The sequence below is a fragment of the Arachis ipaensis genome, chromosome B10 (genome assembly GCF_059453495.1).
Source record: "Arachis ipaensis isolate K30076 ecotype BB chromosome B10, ASM5945349v1, whole genome shotgun sequence".
Lineage (NCBI taxonomy): Eukaryota > Viridiplantae > Streptophyta > Magnoliopsida > Fabales > Fabaceae > Arachis > Arachis ipaensis.
The window spans coordinates 19,857,653-19,873,946 of NC_142435.1; the positions used below are offsets into that span (position 1 = coordinate 19,857,653).

Consider the following 16,294-nt stretch of genomic DNA (forward strand, 5'->3'; position numbering starts at 1 on the left):
TCATTTTTTAAGAGTTATTTCATGACTTCGAAAACTACTACAAGATTCAACTTCGAGAGGGTTCACTACTTTTTTATTTCAATGAAAATCTGAGTACATGTTTTGTTTGTATTGGGAGGAAGACTCGACAATTATCAAGTACGAACTTGAGGACCTTGAAAAGGAGGAGCAAATGATCGTGAATCTTTTTCAAGAATGTTAGGGCTGAGCAGGAATCTTAATATTAAGAAATTTGAGTAAATGGTCAAATTAGTCCCTAAAAGATTACTCGTTCTTTAAATTGGTCCCTGAAAAATTTTTTTTTAATCAAATTCGTCCTTTAAAGATTTTAAATTAGTCATGTTAGTCCTTGCGTCACTTTATTTGTTGATGGTGTCAAAATTTGTAAATATAACATGTTAAGTGACACTCGAACATACACCTAGGAGTCTTAATTGACTATTAACATGATTAGTTTATGAAATTAGATCAAATCAACTCCAAATTAGGATATTCCAATGCCTCAAGTTCTCTCTTCAATTAGGTTTTGATTTGATCTAATTTTATAAATTAATTATGTTAATAGTCAATTAAGACTCCTAGATGTATGTTTGGGTGTCACTTAATATGTTACATTAGCAAATTTTGACACTATTAAAAAATAAAGTGACAGAAGTACTAACATGACTAATTTAAAATCTTTAAAAGACGAATTTGATTAAAAAAATTTTTAGGGAACCAAGTTAAAGAATGAGTAATCTTTTAGAGACTAATTTGACCATTTACTCTAAGAAATTTCTTATAGCCAAGTCGAGTTATGCTCCGACTGAGTTAGGTAGATGGCTCTATTGTTTGTGGTAAATATAGAGTTGTATACAGTGACGGATCCAGAAAATTTTGACCGTGGGGAAAAAATATATATAACATAATAATAATTTTTATAATAAAATTATTATGTATACGTAAAAATTAGCTATTAAATTATCTACTAACTATTATGTATTTGTATATACATATACGTATTATTTAATTCATTTTTAATATGTATTTTGTGTTTTAATATATATTCTATACAAATAGTTCTTTTTTATGAACATATAGGATTATTATTATAATTATATTTTGTTATTATAAAATATGATTAATCTTTAAAATATCTAATTTACAAATTAAATACTAAAATAGTAATTTAAATAATAATATATAATTTAGAATTCTATTTTTTTATTTTATATTTTAAAAAAATTAAGTAATATTTTTCTTAACAATACAACCGAAATATCTCTCTTTTTATATATATCACTAAATAATTGTTTAAAAATTTAATTTTCATACAATTAGAAGTCAACTCTTACTGATATTCATAATTGAGAAAGTTTTTTCAATTAATACAGTTGCACGGAAAAAAACTAAAACTAATTTTAAAAGAAGATAGATATTCTTTTAAGTTACTTTCTAAAAAAGAACACCAATCTCATTTAAATTGAGAATTGATTATTCTAATAAACATCTAATATGAAATTTTTAAATTAACTATTAAGTATCAAAAGTTGAGTAAAAAATTATTGTGAGGTAATTTAATAATTTAATAGGGACAAATAAATATTATTATCATATACTACTAAAAAAAATTCAAATTGTAGTGGGGGCGGTTGTCCCCACAAGCAATAACATAAATCCGTCCCTTGTATATAAGCTTTTTGCTAATATTTTCTTCTTTCGTAGAGAGGATGATTAACAGTTCGAACACCTACAAAAAACTCAAATTGGCCAAGCAGCTTGAGGCAGAGAAATCAAGGACCATCTCGACTTTACCGTTAGACTTTGGTCCGATTTCTTTTTAGATGGTCACGTCTCTTTCACATCCTCCTCAATGTCAACTGCAGACTTCTCCTCGAGTCCCTCCTGTCCCCCTCAAAAGAATCTGCGGCATATCATAAGTGCAAAACCCTCTCAAATAAATACGGAAGTGTCTTTAATACTGGTTTTAATATCATGGTTTTAGTGAGAGTACATCATGGCGGGAAGCCAAATATCCCTAAATGGTTTTAATACTTGGGAGCTCACTCTTGGTCCTCCTTGTTCCCTTTGATTTCTCCCCAAATCTCGATAAACTGAGAGGGCTCAATCATTATTATGATGGTTTCCACTCCTAGATCTGAATCAGATGTTGTGTATCTATCTTGTTATTGTTCGTCTACCATTATAAAAAATTAGACTCCAGGTCTTCGACAACGATAACAATGTTTCGAGGTAATACTTGAAACCAAGGTGGATATAGGCCTAGATGTGAGGTCCAAACTTCTTTTGACAGAAGTTCTGACTTGTTTGCCAAAACGGTAGGTTGACCTACATCCTCGCCTGGACGGTGGTAGTGGATACTTATAAGGGATTTCGATGCTTAAGTTAAAAAGGATTTAAAGTAGGTTAGTGAATTGGGATTGAGAAATACCTAAATTTAATAGAATATTTATAGAGTGAAATGATGACTTGGCTATTATTCATGAATTTTTTCACTACTAATAGTAGATAGTTTCTTCCTCAATATTTAAAAAGTTATCTCACGTTGGGGTAGGGATTGAACTGTTAATGATATTTGAACCAGTGAATAGCAGGATCTGGCTTGCCATGCAAGTTGGATTAAACACAGGTCTGAATACTCATGTCTTAAGTAAGTCGCGTAGGTTAACCCATGTAGTTTAGGGATTAGTCTTTTTGAAATAGAACAACTTTAAGACACATTAATGATGGACCAACTTCTTTTGAGTTATGACTTAGTTATTTAGGCCATAATATGAATAATATATATAATAAAATTGATATTTACTAATATTCGGATAAAATATTATATTATGTAGTAATATTTTTAACAAAATAGTACTAACTTAGATTAGTTGCTTAAGTAAATATCAAAAATTTGAATTCCACTTTATGTATGTAACAATCCACTTTTTTTCCACGAAGATAGTGCATGTAATGCACACGAAATTATTTGAACCTAATTTCTTTAAGAAAAAGTCTAGAAGATCAGCACTTTTATTGAAATTTAGCCAGTATTTAACTATTAAAAGAAAAATAAATAATCTTACACTATTAAAAATATTAATAATGACTAATTGATGATTATACAACACAAATTCTATTGGCTCCTAGCATTCCTCTCTCTTTAAAACACACTACAATTCCACTTTCAGATCCATCTTTTTTAACTTTGTATAACGCGTTTAGGTAGGTGGGATAAGTAAAAATGGAAAATGGTCCATAGGGAATGAGGACTAATTCCATGATTCATCAATGATGAAAATTAAAACTACGATTTGTCTCGCATCCATACTTAATAGTTGGAAAGTCCTCCGAAACCTACCAACAAACAACACTGCTTCATGATCAAAACACACTGACCCTTCTAACAGAAAAACCTGAGTTAAGATACAGAAATATTTCTACAACACCTACATCAAATTAATATCTTCTAAAAATTTTAGACCAAGGCAATGCTGCTCTCTCCACCAGGGGGTTTGCGTGCACCACGAACAGGGTCTTTGATTTCGGCTTTTCCGGCAGCAAATATGTCACTGCCAGTGATTTCTCTGAGTTTAGCTCTGCTCAGATGCTTTTCTGCTGATCCTGGAGGAACATCTCCTTGGAAGATGTTATTGCCTGAGAGCTCCGCAAACTTCTGATCGTGTATCTTCTTTGCTGTCTTCTTAACCGGGGCTTCGCCAAATAAGATGTTACTTTGGCCACCCGCAGGCTACAGAAAAAGAGCAATGAAAAAGGATGTGAAAAAGATGCAGTCATGCTCATAACTATGGTCCATAGAGCAATATGAGTTGATGAAAAGCACATTAAGTAAGCTCAAATCACTCCCACAAAAAGAAAGGAACGCGTAAAACTGACTACAAGTTATGTCAGAATACATATTCTAGAAACAGTAATTAAATTATGGAAACTCTCACGACAATAAGACAAACTGATTGAAGTCCCAATGCTTAATGCATGTTCAATCTGACTCCAACCCAATTTAATAGTTCAATAAGTTGTATTCCTAATGAGCTACAACTGCATTATGATTATCAATCACAATCCTTGAGTAAAATCTAAACTGAAATTCTTGCCAAAATTAGATTATAGAAGTGATCATCAATTGAATTTTGCATTTCTGGAAAGCAAAAAGCAAAAAGTTGGTGCACCTTGAAAGGCTAAAATTAATCTCTGCATGAGAAGCCTAGTCCATTCCACATTGATGACCATTTTGTAGCAAGGGATTAAACTTTTTATCACCATTCTTTAGATTTCTATTTTACCCGATGTAAAATCATGCATTACTATTCTTTTCATTTTCATAAGCAAAAAACACTTACATTGGAAACTTTAACTGATGTTCGGACATTTCTTGGAAGGGGTTCTCCCATATCTTTACTTTCTTTTGATTCTAAAGTGCGTGCAGCCACCACTTTGCGAGGCACAATTTCAGGAGGAGGGCCAAATATGTCATTTCCACTGAGCTCCTTGGTCTTGGCATTTGATATTTGCTTCTTAATCTTAGAGTCCGATTCACTTTGCAATGTCCCACTCAGCTCCCGTTGCTTTGCAACCTCATGTATAGCGGTAGGCTTCTTGGGTGAAATGCTTTCTTCGGTGCTGAATGATATCTGACTAACTCCATTAAGTGCTTGCTTAGTAACATAAGAACACTCTTGTCACTATGGAATTCGATCCGAAAAAATTTGTGGCGCAGGCCAAGGAAATTATATAAGCATACCTGATATATGCGAATGCTTGTTTTGTTATTCAAATTTGCAGAACTGGCTTCTGAAGCCGAATCTCTGGCATTTCCCGAAAAAATACCACTTCCAGTCATCTCTTTCATTTTATACCCTGAGCATGGTTTGCTGAGAGATGCACAATGTGAGGTCAGTTTTGAGTTTTGACAACAGGGTTTAGATTTAGTCATAATCTGAATAGCTAAGGGGACCCTTTATTTTCTCTTTCCTTTTCATTCTAAATTAAGGAAAATTGCTACTTTGTTTTCCCTTTTTTAAAGTTAAATGGTAAAAACATGGGAGGGAAAAAAGTTGTTTAAAGTAATTTCCTTTCATAAAGCTTTCAAACTAGTAAATAAAATGAAAAAAGAAAACGTAAATCCAGCAAAACAGTTTGCAAGTTACAATATCGCCATTTTTTCATGACACAAATCAGATTGCAGTTCCTGAATTACATACTGCAGCACACATGCACAAGGAATTAAAAAACCTTTCGGTGTTCTATCATGGCTAAACCCTGAAAACACCAACGTATGTAGAAAGAAAAAAAAAAAAAAAAGAAGATTAGTTAATTTATTAAAAATATTAAGGTTCCCTTAACCAAAGCTTTAAGATAATAAACAAACAATTTGGTAAGGCATTAATTTATCTCTTCATCGTCTTCGTCACACAAAAATTCAGGCTCAAAAGCAACGCATTTTTTTGTTTTAAAAAAAAATCTGGCTTAGCTCCTACGAGTTTTCACTTTTCATCTAATTTTTTTCTGTTTCCAAAAACAGATCGGTGCAGCAAAACCAACATATACAGAATCAGATCAGAGAACGAAGAAATCAAAAACAGAGAACAAAACAAAACTGAAAACAGATCTGATTTGAGAGAAAGAGCGTTTTTATTTACCTCTTTGAGAGAGCCTGAGCTTCTTCCTCCGTGAGCTGGCCTCCATGGAGCACCTTGCTTATTCTATCCGAAGGCTGCAAACAAATAAATAAAGAACAATGCAAACGACGAAAAGCGATAATTAGAAAAAAAAAAATCGAAAAGTCAAACAGAGAGAGAATAGTGGATGAATGTGTGAACCTGGCCGGAGCGGGTGGAGGAGGCGGGAGGTGAGGCGGTGGTTTCCGTGGGAGGAGTTTCCGACCATGTTAGGAGATCGGAGGTGGAAGAGTGTGGTTTCCTTACCGGCGTGTTTCTCTGCATTCTCTTGTTTCTGTGTGACTCTCAGTGAATGTGAATGTTAATGTTAATAGGTGGGAGATTGATATTACTTACTCATAAATATTTGAATTTAAAATCTAATCATGTTCGATCCGTTCTCCTCTACCTATAAATTACTAATCAAAATGTTATTACTGCTGTCATCTGTAAATACAATTGTGTTCGGATAATATTTAATTAATTAATTAATATAGATTAAATTTTATTTTTAATATATTTTAAATAGAATTAATAATTTTTTACTTTTCATTATTTTTTTTTTTTATCAAAGATAGGAGACTCGAACCCGCAACTTCTTAATTGAGTATGGGAAAATTATGCCATTTAAGCTATAACTCATTGGCTTTACTTTTCATTTTTGAAAATTATGTTAAGAGATAGTTTAATTCCTTTAATTTAATAATCTAACAACATATTTTATTTCATATTTTTAAATATTAATGACTAACTAAGGACTAAAAACAATAAATTAAAATGACTCTCTAATAGTTCTCATATAGTAAAATAATAATAAAATGTTAAAATTATCTATTTTGATTTTTATATTAAAAAATTAATTTTTTAGTACTTTTTTTATTTTAATATAATTTTAAATGATATTATTTAAACAATATTTATTTTTTTAAATTATATTTGACAAAAAAATATTCAAGTATAAATTACATTATCACTAATTTAATTTTAATAAAAATTAATTTTATAAAAATATATTCATATTAACAACTGCTTGTAAACCTTAATTCAAATACAAGTCTTTCTCCACACCCAATCCATTTTGGATGTTGCAGATGGACACTTTTAAAATTCTTTTATCCCTTATATGCTTGACACGTGTACATAAATTGCCTATAAAGACCTTGTTATAAAAAATTTGAGAAATGTTCATAAGCTAACAAGTAACAAGTTATGAACTTTTTTTTTCTTATATAGTTATATTGAATTATTAAGAGTGAATTCTTCAAAAATGATTTAAATTATATGTGCTATTCTAGGTCTTTACAAAAATGTCATTATCTTTTTACATTAAAATAATATATTTTTTACAAAAAAATTAATGACATTTTGTTGTTTTATTATTAAAAAATTTTTTTTATTACGAAACATCAATAACATTTTATACTATCACTATAATATAAAAGGCTACGGATTCGTTACTCCTACTTTTATGTGGGAGTAACATTAACCATCATAAAAATATTTATAAATAGCACCCCGTTTTTGTATTTTTAGAAGAATTTATAATTAAACATTTACCCCTGTATTTTTTCTTTTTACACATTCTTCCTTTTTCTTTTAATCAGTTTCAAAAGAGACGAGACATTTGGCTCTGCTAGGGTTCTTGCCTCCTTCTACCAGGTCGCTGGTTCTCTATTCCTCTCCCTCTGTGGTCCCTATCTCTGATCATCGTGCACCGTCGTTGGTTCTCTGCTCCTCACTGTGCGCCGTCGCTACTGCTCTGCTCCTCCCCGTGTCTCGCGTTCGTTGGTGGGTGATCTCGCCGTGTCTTGCTTCTGTGTCTGCTCGAAGTCGAAGCAACATTTCTTCTCTTGTCTGGACTCACTCTGACTCTCTGCTTTAGTTCGGTAGTTCAATTCAGGTATCTCTCAATTTAGTTTCTTTCTTCTCGAAGTTTCAATTTTTCAATTAAGAAATGGAAATAATATGAAAGAGTCTAATCTGCCGCCGTGCAAAATGCCGTTTTTTGCTCCTGCGAGGTTCTCCTCCTTCCTGGAGCTTTTGCTCTGGTAGCTTCTCCTTATCCATTAACGTGCCTTCGCCTCCTCGATCTGTTTCTCAATTTGCGTTCTAACTTCTCACTTTTAGATCTGTAACTAAATTCACATCCTCTTGTTCTGATTACTTCAATGATTGTTATATGCTAATTATTCTAATTACATCCTCTCTCAATAATATTTTCGATTTCGATTTTGAATTCACTCTTAATTATTTTTTCTAGCATTTCATCTTTCATGAGGCTTTGATAATTGACTGGATGCTCTTTATTTCTAACTCTGTATGTTCTCCAGTTTTTCGGCTGCATAGCAAATGTTTTGCTGATAATCTGTTTCCCTGTCTCCTTACTTTTGCAGCCTTCCCCAATTAAATCTTGTGTAAAATATGGATGATGGACTGCTGAATCTTTATTGCTGTTTTTGGTATTTTATTTATTTAAATTTTTTCGTGGCTAGTCTGATAGGATGTCCTTAAAATTTGTAGTATTTTAGGCTGCAGATTGGAGTAGTGCTACTTCCCTTTATGAACAGGCTGGTAAAACAACATTATTTATTCATACCTTAAATTCTGATAATATAGATAGAGATGTATGAAAATTAAAGCATGTAACTCTTTAATTTTGGCAGCTAATCGATTTAGAGTTGCCAAGGATTATGAGAGATCAAAAGCAGCATATGAGAAAGCTTCCAAGGGACAAGAGATGCTTGCTTCGTATCCTTATTTATAACTGGTTGTTCTATAATCACTGTGAAAGGATTGTGTGTTTCTGTGTCCTTGACAAGTAAACCAGCCCTTGGGATGCAGCTAAGCACATGGAATCAGCTGCTAATATGGCAAAGGAACTCAGAAACTGGAGAGAAGTTGTGAGCTTCTCTCGAAAGGGCATCGGAATTGTACATTGAGTGTGGGAGGCCACAACCTGCATCAGATGCTCTTGCAAAGGGAGCCCGATATTGTTTGGTTTCTGTTTTCATTTTCAGTGTTCTATGCTTTAAGGATTTTGTTAAAGAACAAGTGAAAACAAACAAAATGAACTTTATGGCTTGGAGATGCTGAATTATGTAAATGATATGTAGCTTTCTTTATTTTCTCACTATGCAGTGCTTTGGAAGAAACCATGCCTGAAGAAGCTATTCAGCTATATACTGATGTCATTACAATTCTTGAGGAAGATGGAGGAGGATAAATGGCCTTTGATCTGTATCGTTCTGCTACTGCTGTTTATATAAAACTTGAGAAGTAAGTCTGTGTAGTAAAGTATGAAGTTCCATTCAAAATTTTCTTGCAATTTTCCTTGAATGCTGATTTTGCAACATTTTCCGGGGTATGTTTCTGTAACACAAAGGTATTTGGACGCTGCGCCTCTCCAATTGAAGTTCGGCTTAGCAGCTTCCAAGTGTAATGCTACCAATAGCCAGTGCAAGGTTAGGATTGATTTAATTTTGCATTCTGCATTTGAACTGTAACTGTATATATATTGTATGTTGCTGTGATGGAATTTGCTTGTTATTTTTAGGGAGAAATTCCTCTAACAGAGATGCTCATAAATGCAGGCATATCTCAATGCAATTATTATCTACCTTTATACTAATGACTACAAGCAAGCAGAGATGTGTTATAATGACTGCTCTCGGTGAGTTTCTGCCTCCTCTCTTGTTAGTTTCCTTTTACTATAAAAGATTGAATGTCACTTTAATCAATTATTAATATCTATGGATAATATGGTTGTGTGGTGTGTCTAGGATTGATGCTTTTTGCAAAAGTGACCAGAATCGCTGTGCTAGCAATCTCCTTGCTGCATACTCAGATGGAGACATTGAAGAAATCAAACGTATCGCCCAATCAAGCAGCATTTCAAATCTTGACCACTCGGTAACCTAAGTTTGTATATATTACATTTCCTGTGTATGATCATATTCAGATTTCATACAAGGTGGTTTTAGAAGAAGTTCTAATAACTGTTCAGTCAGAAAATTCATACATCAGAGAATCAATTTTTTAGAGTGTAATACTGATATCAGTTTCTAAAAGATTTTTAATCCTCAACAAATTTTAATTACCAAATCAGGCTTTAACCTTTTATTTTATTAGATGTCAAATTTTGGTAAAAGGTTAGACAAATCGATCCCTATTATTATGTAACAAAGACACAACAGTTGCTAAAAATTTTTAAATCCTCGTATTAGTTCTTCTATATTAATGAACAGTTTGATGTTAAGACCGATTAAAATATTTGAAGAACAAAATATTTGGCTACAAATTTTCTTAGAAATTAATTTGGGATATTACTTATTTTTCACTATATATTTTGTTACCCTGTCCCTAATTACATTGATTTCTAATGTAAGCATACTGAGTGGTAAGAAGTAAGAGCTTGTGGCACAATTCTTGTGATGTGAACTAGCCTTTGTATGAAACTTAGTATGTGAGTTTTGAATTTTACAGATGATTAGGCTAGCAAGGAAACTGCCAACAGGAGATGTGAGTGCATTGAAGGGTAACACTGCCAGACAGGAAGACCAGCCTCTGGATGAAAATGACCTCACTTAACAATTCTCCGGGCCACATTTCTTTTATTAATTTTTCGTTTCTGACGTACCATAAGAATATTTTGATCTTAAGAACAATGAAACTTAAAAAGAGGTTTGGTGTACCAAGTGTACCAAGTGTTCAATCTTATTCAATTTAAAGGTGACAAAAATTGTGAATGCTATGCTTTATAAACATGTCTTGGTATACTAGGCCCTGTAGGAGAACAATACTGAAATATGAACTTAGAAGAGAGTAGCCAAGGACATGAAAAGAAGATTTTTAAATATTATTTCTGAATTGTTTCACTTAGAGAGTGATTACATACAGAATATAAAGATTATTTACAACCTAATTAAGGAAAGAAAATAACAGGTAATAAAAGCTATTCAAAACAAATCTGCACCAAATCTATCCTAATATAAACAAATATGTACTAATTATAGAATAATTACAACACAAGGGTTGAAAGTGAAACACATTATTTGAGGAGCAAAGTTCTCCATGTATTGTTTCTATTGATATCAATCATCATTTATATATCAGCAGCATTTCTTTTTCTGTTTATATACAGAAATTTAGAGATAAATGGAGATCTGTAAGGATGAAATCAATAAAGCCTAAATGACACCAAAAGCTAGCTTAAAAAGAAAAATATAAATATAAAAAAGAAAAGTATAAATGGGACAGGCACTAGCAACTACAATGGGTGTTTAATAGCATTAGCCACCTCTAACTAACAAGTTCACTCTATTACTAGGAACAAAAGAAAATTTTATATCTTGGCCTTACCCAGAATTTTCTTCAGTTTAGTTTTAGGAATCCTTGTAGCAATGACTTCATCTCTTCAAATGAATAAAAATGTCCTTCTATGTTATCTTCTTGCTCCTGCTTTATCAAATTGAAGCCGAAAGTTTTGGTCTTGACATCACCCAGAGAGTTGCTTGAACCATTTGAGCACTTAGAGGCATCATTTCCACTGCCTGAAGATTCAGAGGAAAGTTCTTTGTGATGCCAGTACTCTACACATTGATGACTGGGATCTTGAGCTTCAATGGCCTGAAATTGTTTGCCGGAATTGATTAAAACTTCAGAAGTTAGATCATAACTTCCTCAGTGGCTGAAAAGATCTTCAATATTTGAGATTGCGTTACCTGAATAATGGATGGCTTAAGGAATCCGAACATTTTATGACCATTAATGCTTTGCAAAACCTCCAAGGGAGGGAGTTCTTGTTCACCTAGACTCTTACACCTCTCGATCTCAGCGTTTAGTCTGTCAAGAATTGTTTCCCAACACTTATCCGCTGATGTGTTTGTGAAAGCTTCAGTTGGATGTTCTTCCATGGTAACCTGGAATATATTTTACAAAATGTGTAATAAACTTCGATCAAGAACTAGTCAATCATAGGTGTAAAACCAAAGAGAGATACAAGGTCAGAAATAATACCTTGAAAAGAGGACCAAGAAATCCAGCATCAGAGATTTCAGAAACATAATTACAGGGTCTTGTTGGATCAAGAATACTAAAGAACTTAACACGGCTCTTGAATCCTGGATAAGTTTACCAAAACAATAAAAAAGTTGCTCTTAAAAAAAAAGAGTGCTCTGTCTTCGACACAGAATATTAAAGCTGGCTTATCCTGTAGTTATAAGTAGGAGAACGGAGAGAACACAATTAGCAATATTTATTTTAGTTAACAAGATCATTCATGATGAACAAGTAGCTTTTCAGTTTGGGATAAAAACCATTTGTCAAGTAGCTTACCAGTTTATGGTTTTTATCCCAAACTTGACAAATGGTTTTATTTTAGTTAACATTTATTTTACCAGTTTGGGATACAGATCAAAGGCAATTTGTCCTCCTCCATCTTCCTCAAGAATTGTAATGACATCAGTATATAGCTGAATAGCTTCTTCAGGCATGGTTTCTTCCAAAGCACTGCATAGTGAGAAAATAAAGAAAGCTACATATCATTTACATAATTCAGCATCTCCAAGCCATAAAGTTCATTTTGTTTGTTTTCACTTGTTCTTTAACAAAATCCTTAAAGCATAGAACACTGAAAATGAAAACAGAAACCAAACAATACCGGGCTCCCTTTGCAAGAGCATCTGATGCAGGTTGTGGCCTCCCACACTCAATGTACAATTCCGACGCCCTTTCGAGAGAAGCTCACAACTTCTCTCCAGTTTCTGAGTTCCTTTGCCATATTAGCAGCTGATTCCATGTGCTTAGCTGCATCCCAAGGGCTGGTTTACTTGTCAAGGACACAGAAACACACAATCCTTTCACAGTGATTATAGAACAACCAGTTATAAATAAGGATACGAAGCAAGCATCTCTTGTCCCTTGGAAGCTTTCTCATATGCTGCTTTTGATCTCTCATAATCCTTGGCAACTCTAAATCGATTAGCTGCCAAAATTAAAGAGTTACATGCTTTAATTTTCATACATCTCTATCTATATTATCAGAATTTAAGGTATGAATAAATAATGTTGTTTTACCAGCCTGTTCATAAAGGGAAGTAGCACTACTCCAATCTGCAGCCTAAAATACTACAAATTTTAAGGACATCCTATCAGACTAGCCACGAAAAAATTTAAATAAATAAAATACCAAAAACAGCAATAAAGATTCAGCAGTCTATCATCCATATTTTACACAAGATTTAATTGGGGAAGGCTGCAAAAGTAAGGAGACAGGGAAACAGATTATCAGCAAAACATTTGCTATGCAGCCGAAAAACTGGAGAACATACAGAGTTAGAAATAAAGAGCATCCAGTCAATTATCAAAGCCTCATGAAAGATGAAATGCTAGAAAAAATAATTAAGAGTGAATTCAAAATCGAAATCGAAAATATTATTGAGAGAGGATGTAATTAGAATAATTAGCATATAACAATCATTGAAGTAATCAGAACAAGAGGATGTGAATTTAGTTACAGATCTAAAAGTGAGAAGTTAGAACGCAAATTGAATATGTTGGTGATTTTGATTGGCAATAAATTTATTTATGAGTTTAATAGTTTTACTTGAATGTTGTTTTGATTTTAAAAGAATTGTATTGTAAACCAGTTTTCAATTAAAAGTTTCCCGTCCTTATATGTTGGTGATCATATATTGCGTTTGTGAGAATCATGATAGTTTGCACTACCTTTGGCTATAGCTTTCCATATAGAATACGTAACACAACCAAAAGAAAGCTGTAAATTTGATGACATGTAACATGGTTAGATTAGATGTATCCATATATCTAGAATGTGCACAACTTAATAATTCATATTTGTGTTCGTCGGTCATCAATCTTAAATTTTATACATAAAATACAGTGTAGAGTGAAATAGATACCTGAATGATTCCCTTGCTATGGGTGAGACCATGCATTGATTTATGCCTCTCTCACCACTTTCTAAGTCTTCCCTTCTCTTAATAACTTCCTCATCTTGGTAGAATTGATAATCTTGATACTTAGGAAGCACTAGGAGTCACAATATTAAATCTATTAGCATAAAATTGTGACGTATATAGTTTAAATTTCTGAACATTAACTTTTTGGTTTAATTATAGTCATGCTAATTGTGAAGTGCAACGGTTTACAAAGTTTCTGATAAAAAACTTACCAAAATTTCTTTAATTCTCCTTTTGTTCTTCAACCATCTAGCATTTCTATTTTTTGTGCAATATTTGAAATTTTCTGCACACCTCATTGTTCTTATCTTTCTCCCAATCATTGCTGCAAAGAAAGACATCAAAACTACTGCTTTTGATAATTCTCAATGACACAATGGATCTTTTTATGGTGCTGATAACTCTAGTTATAATAGAACTTACTATCAGGTAGTGACTTTAATTAACTATGTTGTTTGACATTTTATATTTTGTTCAAAGTAGATTCTTGACTTACTTGAAAATTGCTCCTCTTTTTATTCTTTAGGAGTCAATATATGCTCAAGCGCCGCATGAAATTTCTAGTGTTCAATATTTTGAAAACTATCAACAGCAATTTGATCCTAGATATGGAAGAGGATATGGTGTTCCTACACCACACCAGCAATCTCAACAGCCTAATTTTATTTGTTCCACCACAGATTGCTCAGGTCCCCAATCTCCCCAAATATTTTAATATATAACAACTCAAACCATTAAGAAACTAACAGTAGCAGTTTTTTGTGTCTTCGTTTGGAGTTAGTGTTCAATTGCCCCATATTTTTGTCATTGTAAACAATCAGCTCTAGATTGTTTTGAAAAACAGAATTATGAGCTTGTGTTTTATATATCGTTTAAGTGACATTTTTCTTCTGTTTATATATGCTGAACAGATTGTGAGGGAGACCAAATGTTATTGAATGCATTTTTGACTTCTTTGGTACCACTATCTTTTGTCAAATTTGGTTTGAAGCATTAGAAGATTTCATAGAGTGATCATTGCCTCGGCATTTACAAGCAATTTCTGATTTATTCCATCATTATTTTCTTTTTGTGCTTAATTTGTGACATGCTGTGATTTTTAGGATTTTTTAGTTTTGAAGTATGGAAGCAAAAAAAGTGATTCATTGGTGTAGTAAGGATAGTCTTACAATCTGAATTATATAACAAATTTTATTTATCCATTAATACTTTCTCATTTTGAATCCATTTATCTGGTGAATGAACTAAATATTACTTTACCGCATTAGCATTCATCTTACCCCCTTTGTTTGTTCTTTTGTTTGCAGGAAAGAAGTTTTGCATCTTTATAAGTGCAAGATGAAAGCAAGAGTTATTATTGAACTAACAATAGATAATTGTATTCTAAATATAAAGCTCTAGAGTATTTCAAGTAAAAGGGTCTAGAAAAATAAATTTATTCATAATTGCTTTATGAATTTGAAGCTGACTGGCACAGAATGACTTATACTATGTTGGTTGTCTAAAATTGAAAGTGGTCGAAATGCTTTAGGCATTGAAGTAGCAGGGAAGGGTGCAATTAGTTTTGAAAAATTGGAGTATTATCTTGGTGTAATAATTGTGTGACTTTATTTTATGATTGATATTGTACTTTGTAACTTTATATGATTATTTGTATTAAGTTATATTGTATTATATAATTTAAGATAGATCAATTATATCTTATAAATTTAGGATATGTTTGAGCTTTGTTATTGCTCATTCTTTGGATAAGTTATATTGTATCTATTATACCAGCAATAATTAGTTACGATAATATATAGGTCACTAATAATTTATATTATTTTTTTTTCATATAACTGACAAATTAAAGGAAATTAGTAATATAAAATTGTAACATGTAGAGAAAGGATAAATTAGTGTATAAACTAATGAAAAATAATTCAGTAATATGACTTTTAGAAAAGTATGCAAAACGTGGTATAGAGAAAATAGTAAGTTTTGAGAGTTGGGAAGTTCATAGGGTAATAGGTATTTCTAAGTGCACAAATAGGTTGTATTACATGATACGTTGATTTAATTACACTACTACATTTGTTAATGCTTAGTAAAGCTTATGATACATTAATAGCATCTTTGGTGAGATTGAAAACAATTATTCATATCTTCTTTTTAGATTTAATAAAATAGATATTTTTTTATTATGTATTTTTTATTTCTCATTATGAATCACTTTTTTGTTATCATAGAAAGAACTTATTCATAATTATAATTTAACTTCAAAATCATCAATTATTTCTCATTTTTTTTATGATGAGCTCTTTTTTATTAAAATAAAAAAAACAAATTGTATAATATATATTTCACAACTATAAAGATAAAATTACTTGAAATTTGAATAATAATGATCCATTCACTAATAATACTAATTAGAGAATTATTATTATTATTATTATTATTATTATTATTATTATTATTATTATTATTATTATTATTATTATCTGTGCAAGTACGAGAAGGTTGAGTTGAAAAGTGTCTTCATTTGATTTCATAGTCACGGCAAAGCTAAAAGGGTCAGGAGTCAAGTAAGGACAAGCTTAGAGCTAGAATACTCTAAAACTGAAGTTAAGTTCTTCTTTAAGAATCCTTAGTTCAGAGAAGGTGGTTGTTCCCTTG

General features: G+C 31.9%; 3 protein-coding genes and 1 long non-coding RNA gene across 5 annotated transcripts; 2 read left to right on the forward strand and 2 right to left on the reverse strand.

Moving 5' to 3' along the window:
• Positions 1–3,250: 3,250 nt before the first annotated feature.
• On the reverse strand, positions 3,251–6,096 carry LOC107622411 (uncharacterized). The gene is made up of 5 exons (XM_016324289.3): positions 5,823–6,096; positions 5,643–5,716; positions 4,745–4,874; positions 4,344–4,658; positions 3,251–3,733 (listed from the first exon to the last, which is right to left on the reverse strand). Exons 1-5 carry the CDS (start codon positions 5,943–5,945, stop codon positions 3,461–3,463), a joined length of 915 nt encoding a protein of 304 aa, XP_016179775.1. The 5' UTR covers positions 5,946–6,096; the 3' UTR covers positions 3,251–3,460.
• A 1,199-nt stretch (positions 6,097–7,295) lies between these two features.
• Positions 7,296–10,423, forward strand: LOC107636208 (gamma-soluble NSF attachment protein-like). 2 transcript variants are annotated; one of them, XM_088507727.1, is made up of 8 exons: positions 7,296–7,560; positions 8,054–8,231; positions 8,324–8,408; positions 8,488–8,936; positions 9,043–9,121; positions 9,251–9,330; positions 9,440–9,569; positions 10,143–10,423. In XM_088507727.1, exons 4-8 carry the CDS (start codon positions 8,884–8,886, stop codon positions 10,245–10,247), a joined length of 447 nt encoding a protein of 148 aa, XP_088363853.1. In that variant the 5' UTR covers positions 7,296–7,560; positions 8,054–8,231; positions 8,324–8,408; positions 8,488–8,883; the 3' UTR covers positions 10,248–10,423. The 2 variants fall into 2 exon arrangements, with proteins under 2 accessions (XP_088363853.1, XP_088363833.1); XM_088507707.1 differs by having other exon boundaries at positions 8,054–8,408.
• Positions 10,424–11,030: 607 nt separating this feature from the next.
• LOC107620290 (lysine-specific demethylase JMJ18-like) lies at positions 11,031–12,151 on the reverse strand. The gene is made up of 4 exons (XM_088489646.1): positions 12,056–12,151; positions 11,676–11,771; positions 11,381–11,578; positions 11,031–11,285 (listed from the first exon to the last, which is right to left on the reverse strand). The coding sequence occupies exons 1-4, from the start codon at positions 12,149–12,151 to the stop codon at positions 11,031–11,033; spliced, it is 645 nt and encodes a 214-aa protein (XP_088345772.1).
• Positions 12,152–13,378: 1,227 nt separating this feature from the next.
• On the forward strand, positions 13,379–15,283 carry LOC107622414 (uncharacterized). The gene is made up of 4 exons (XR_001616208.3): positions 13,379–14,068; positions 14,166–14,328; positions 14,551–14,674; positions 14,947–15,283. It is a non-coding gene; the product is annotated as an uncharacterized LOC107622414 (long non-coding RNA).
• The last annotated feature ends 1,011 nt before the right edge of the window (positions 15,284–16,294 follow it).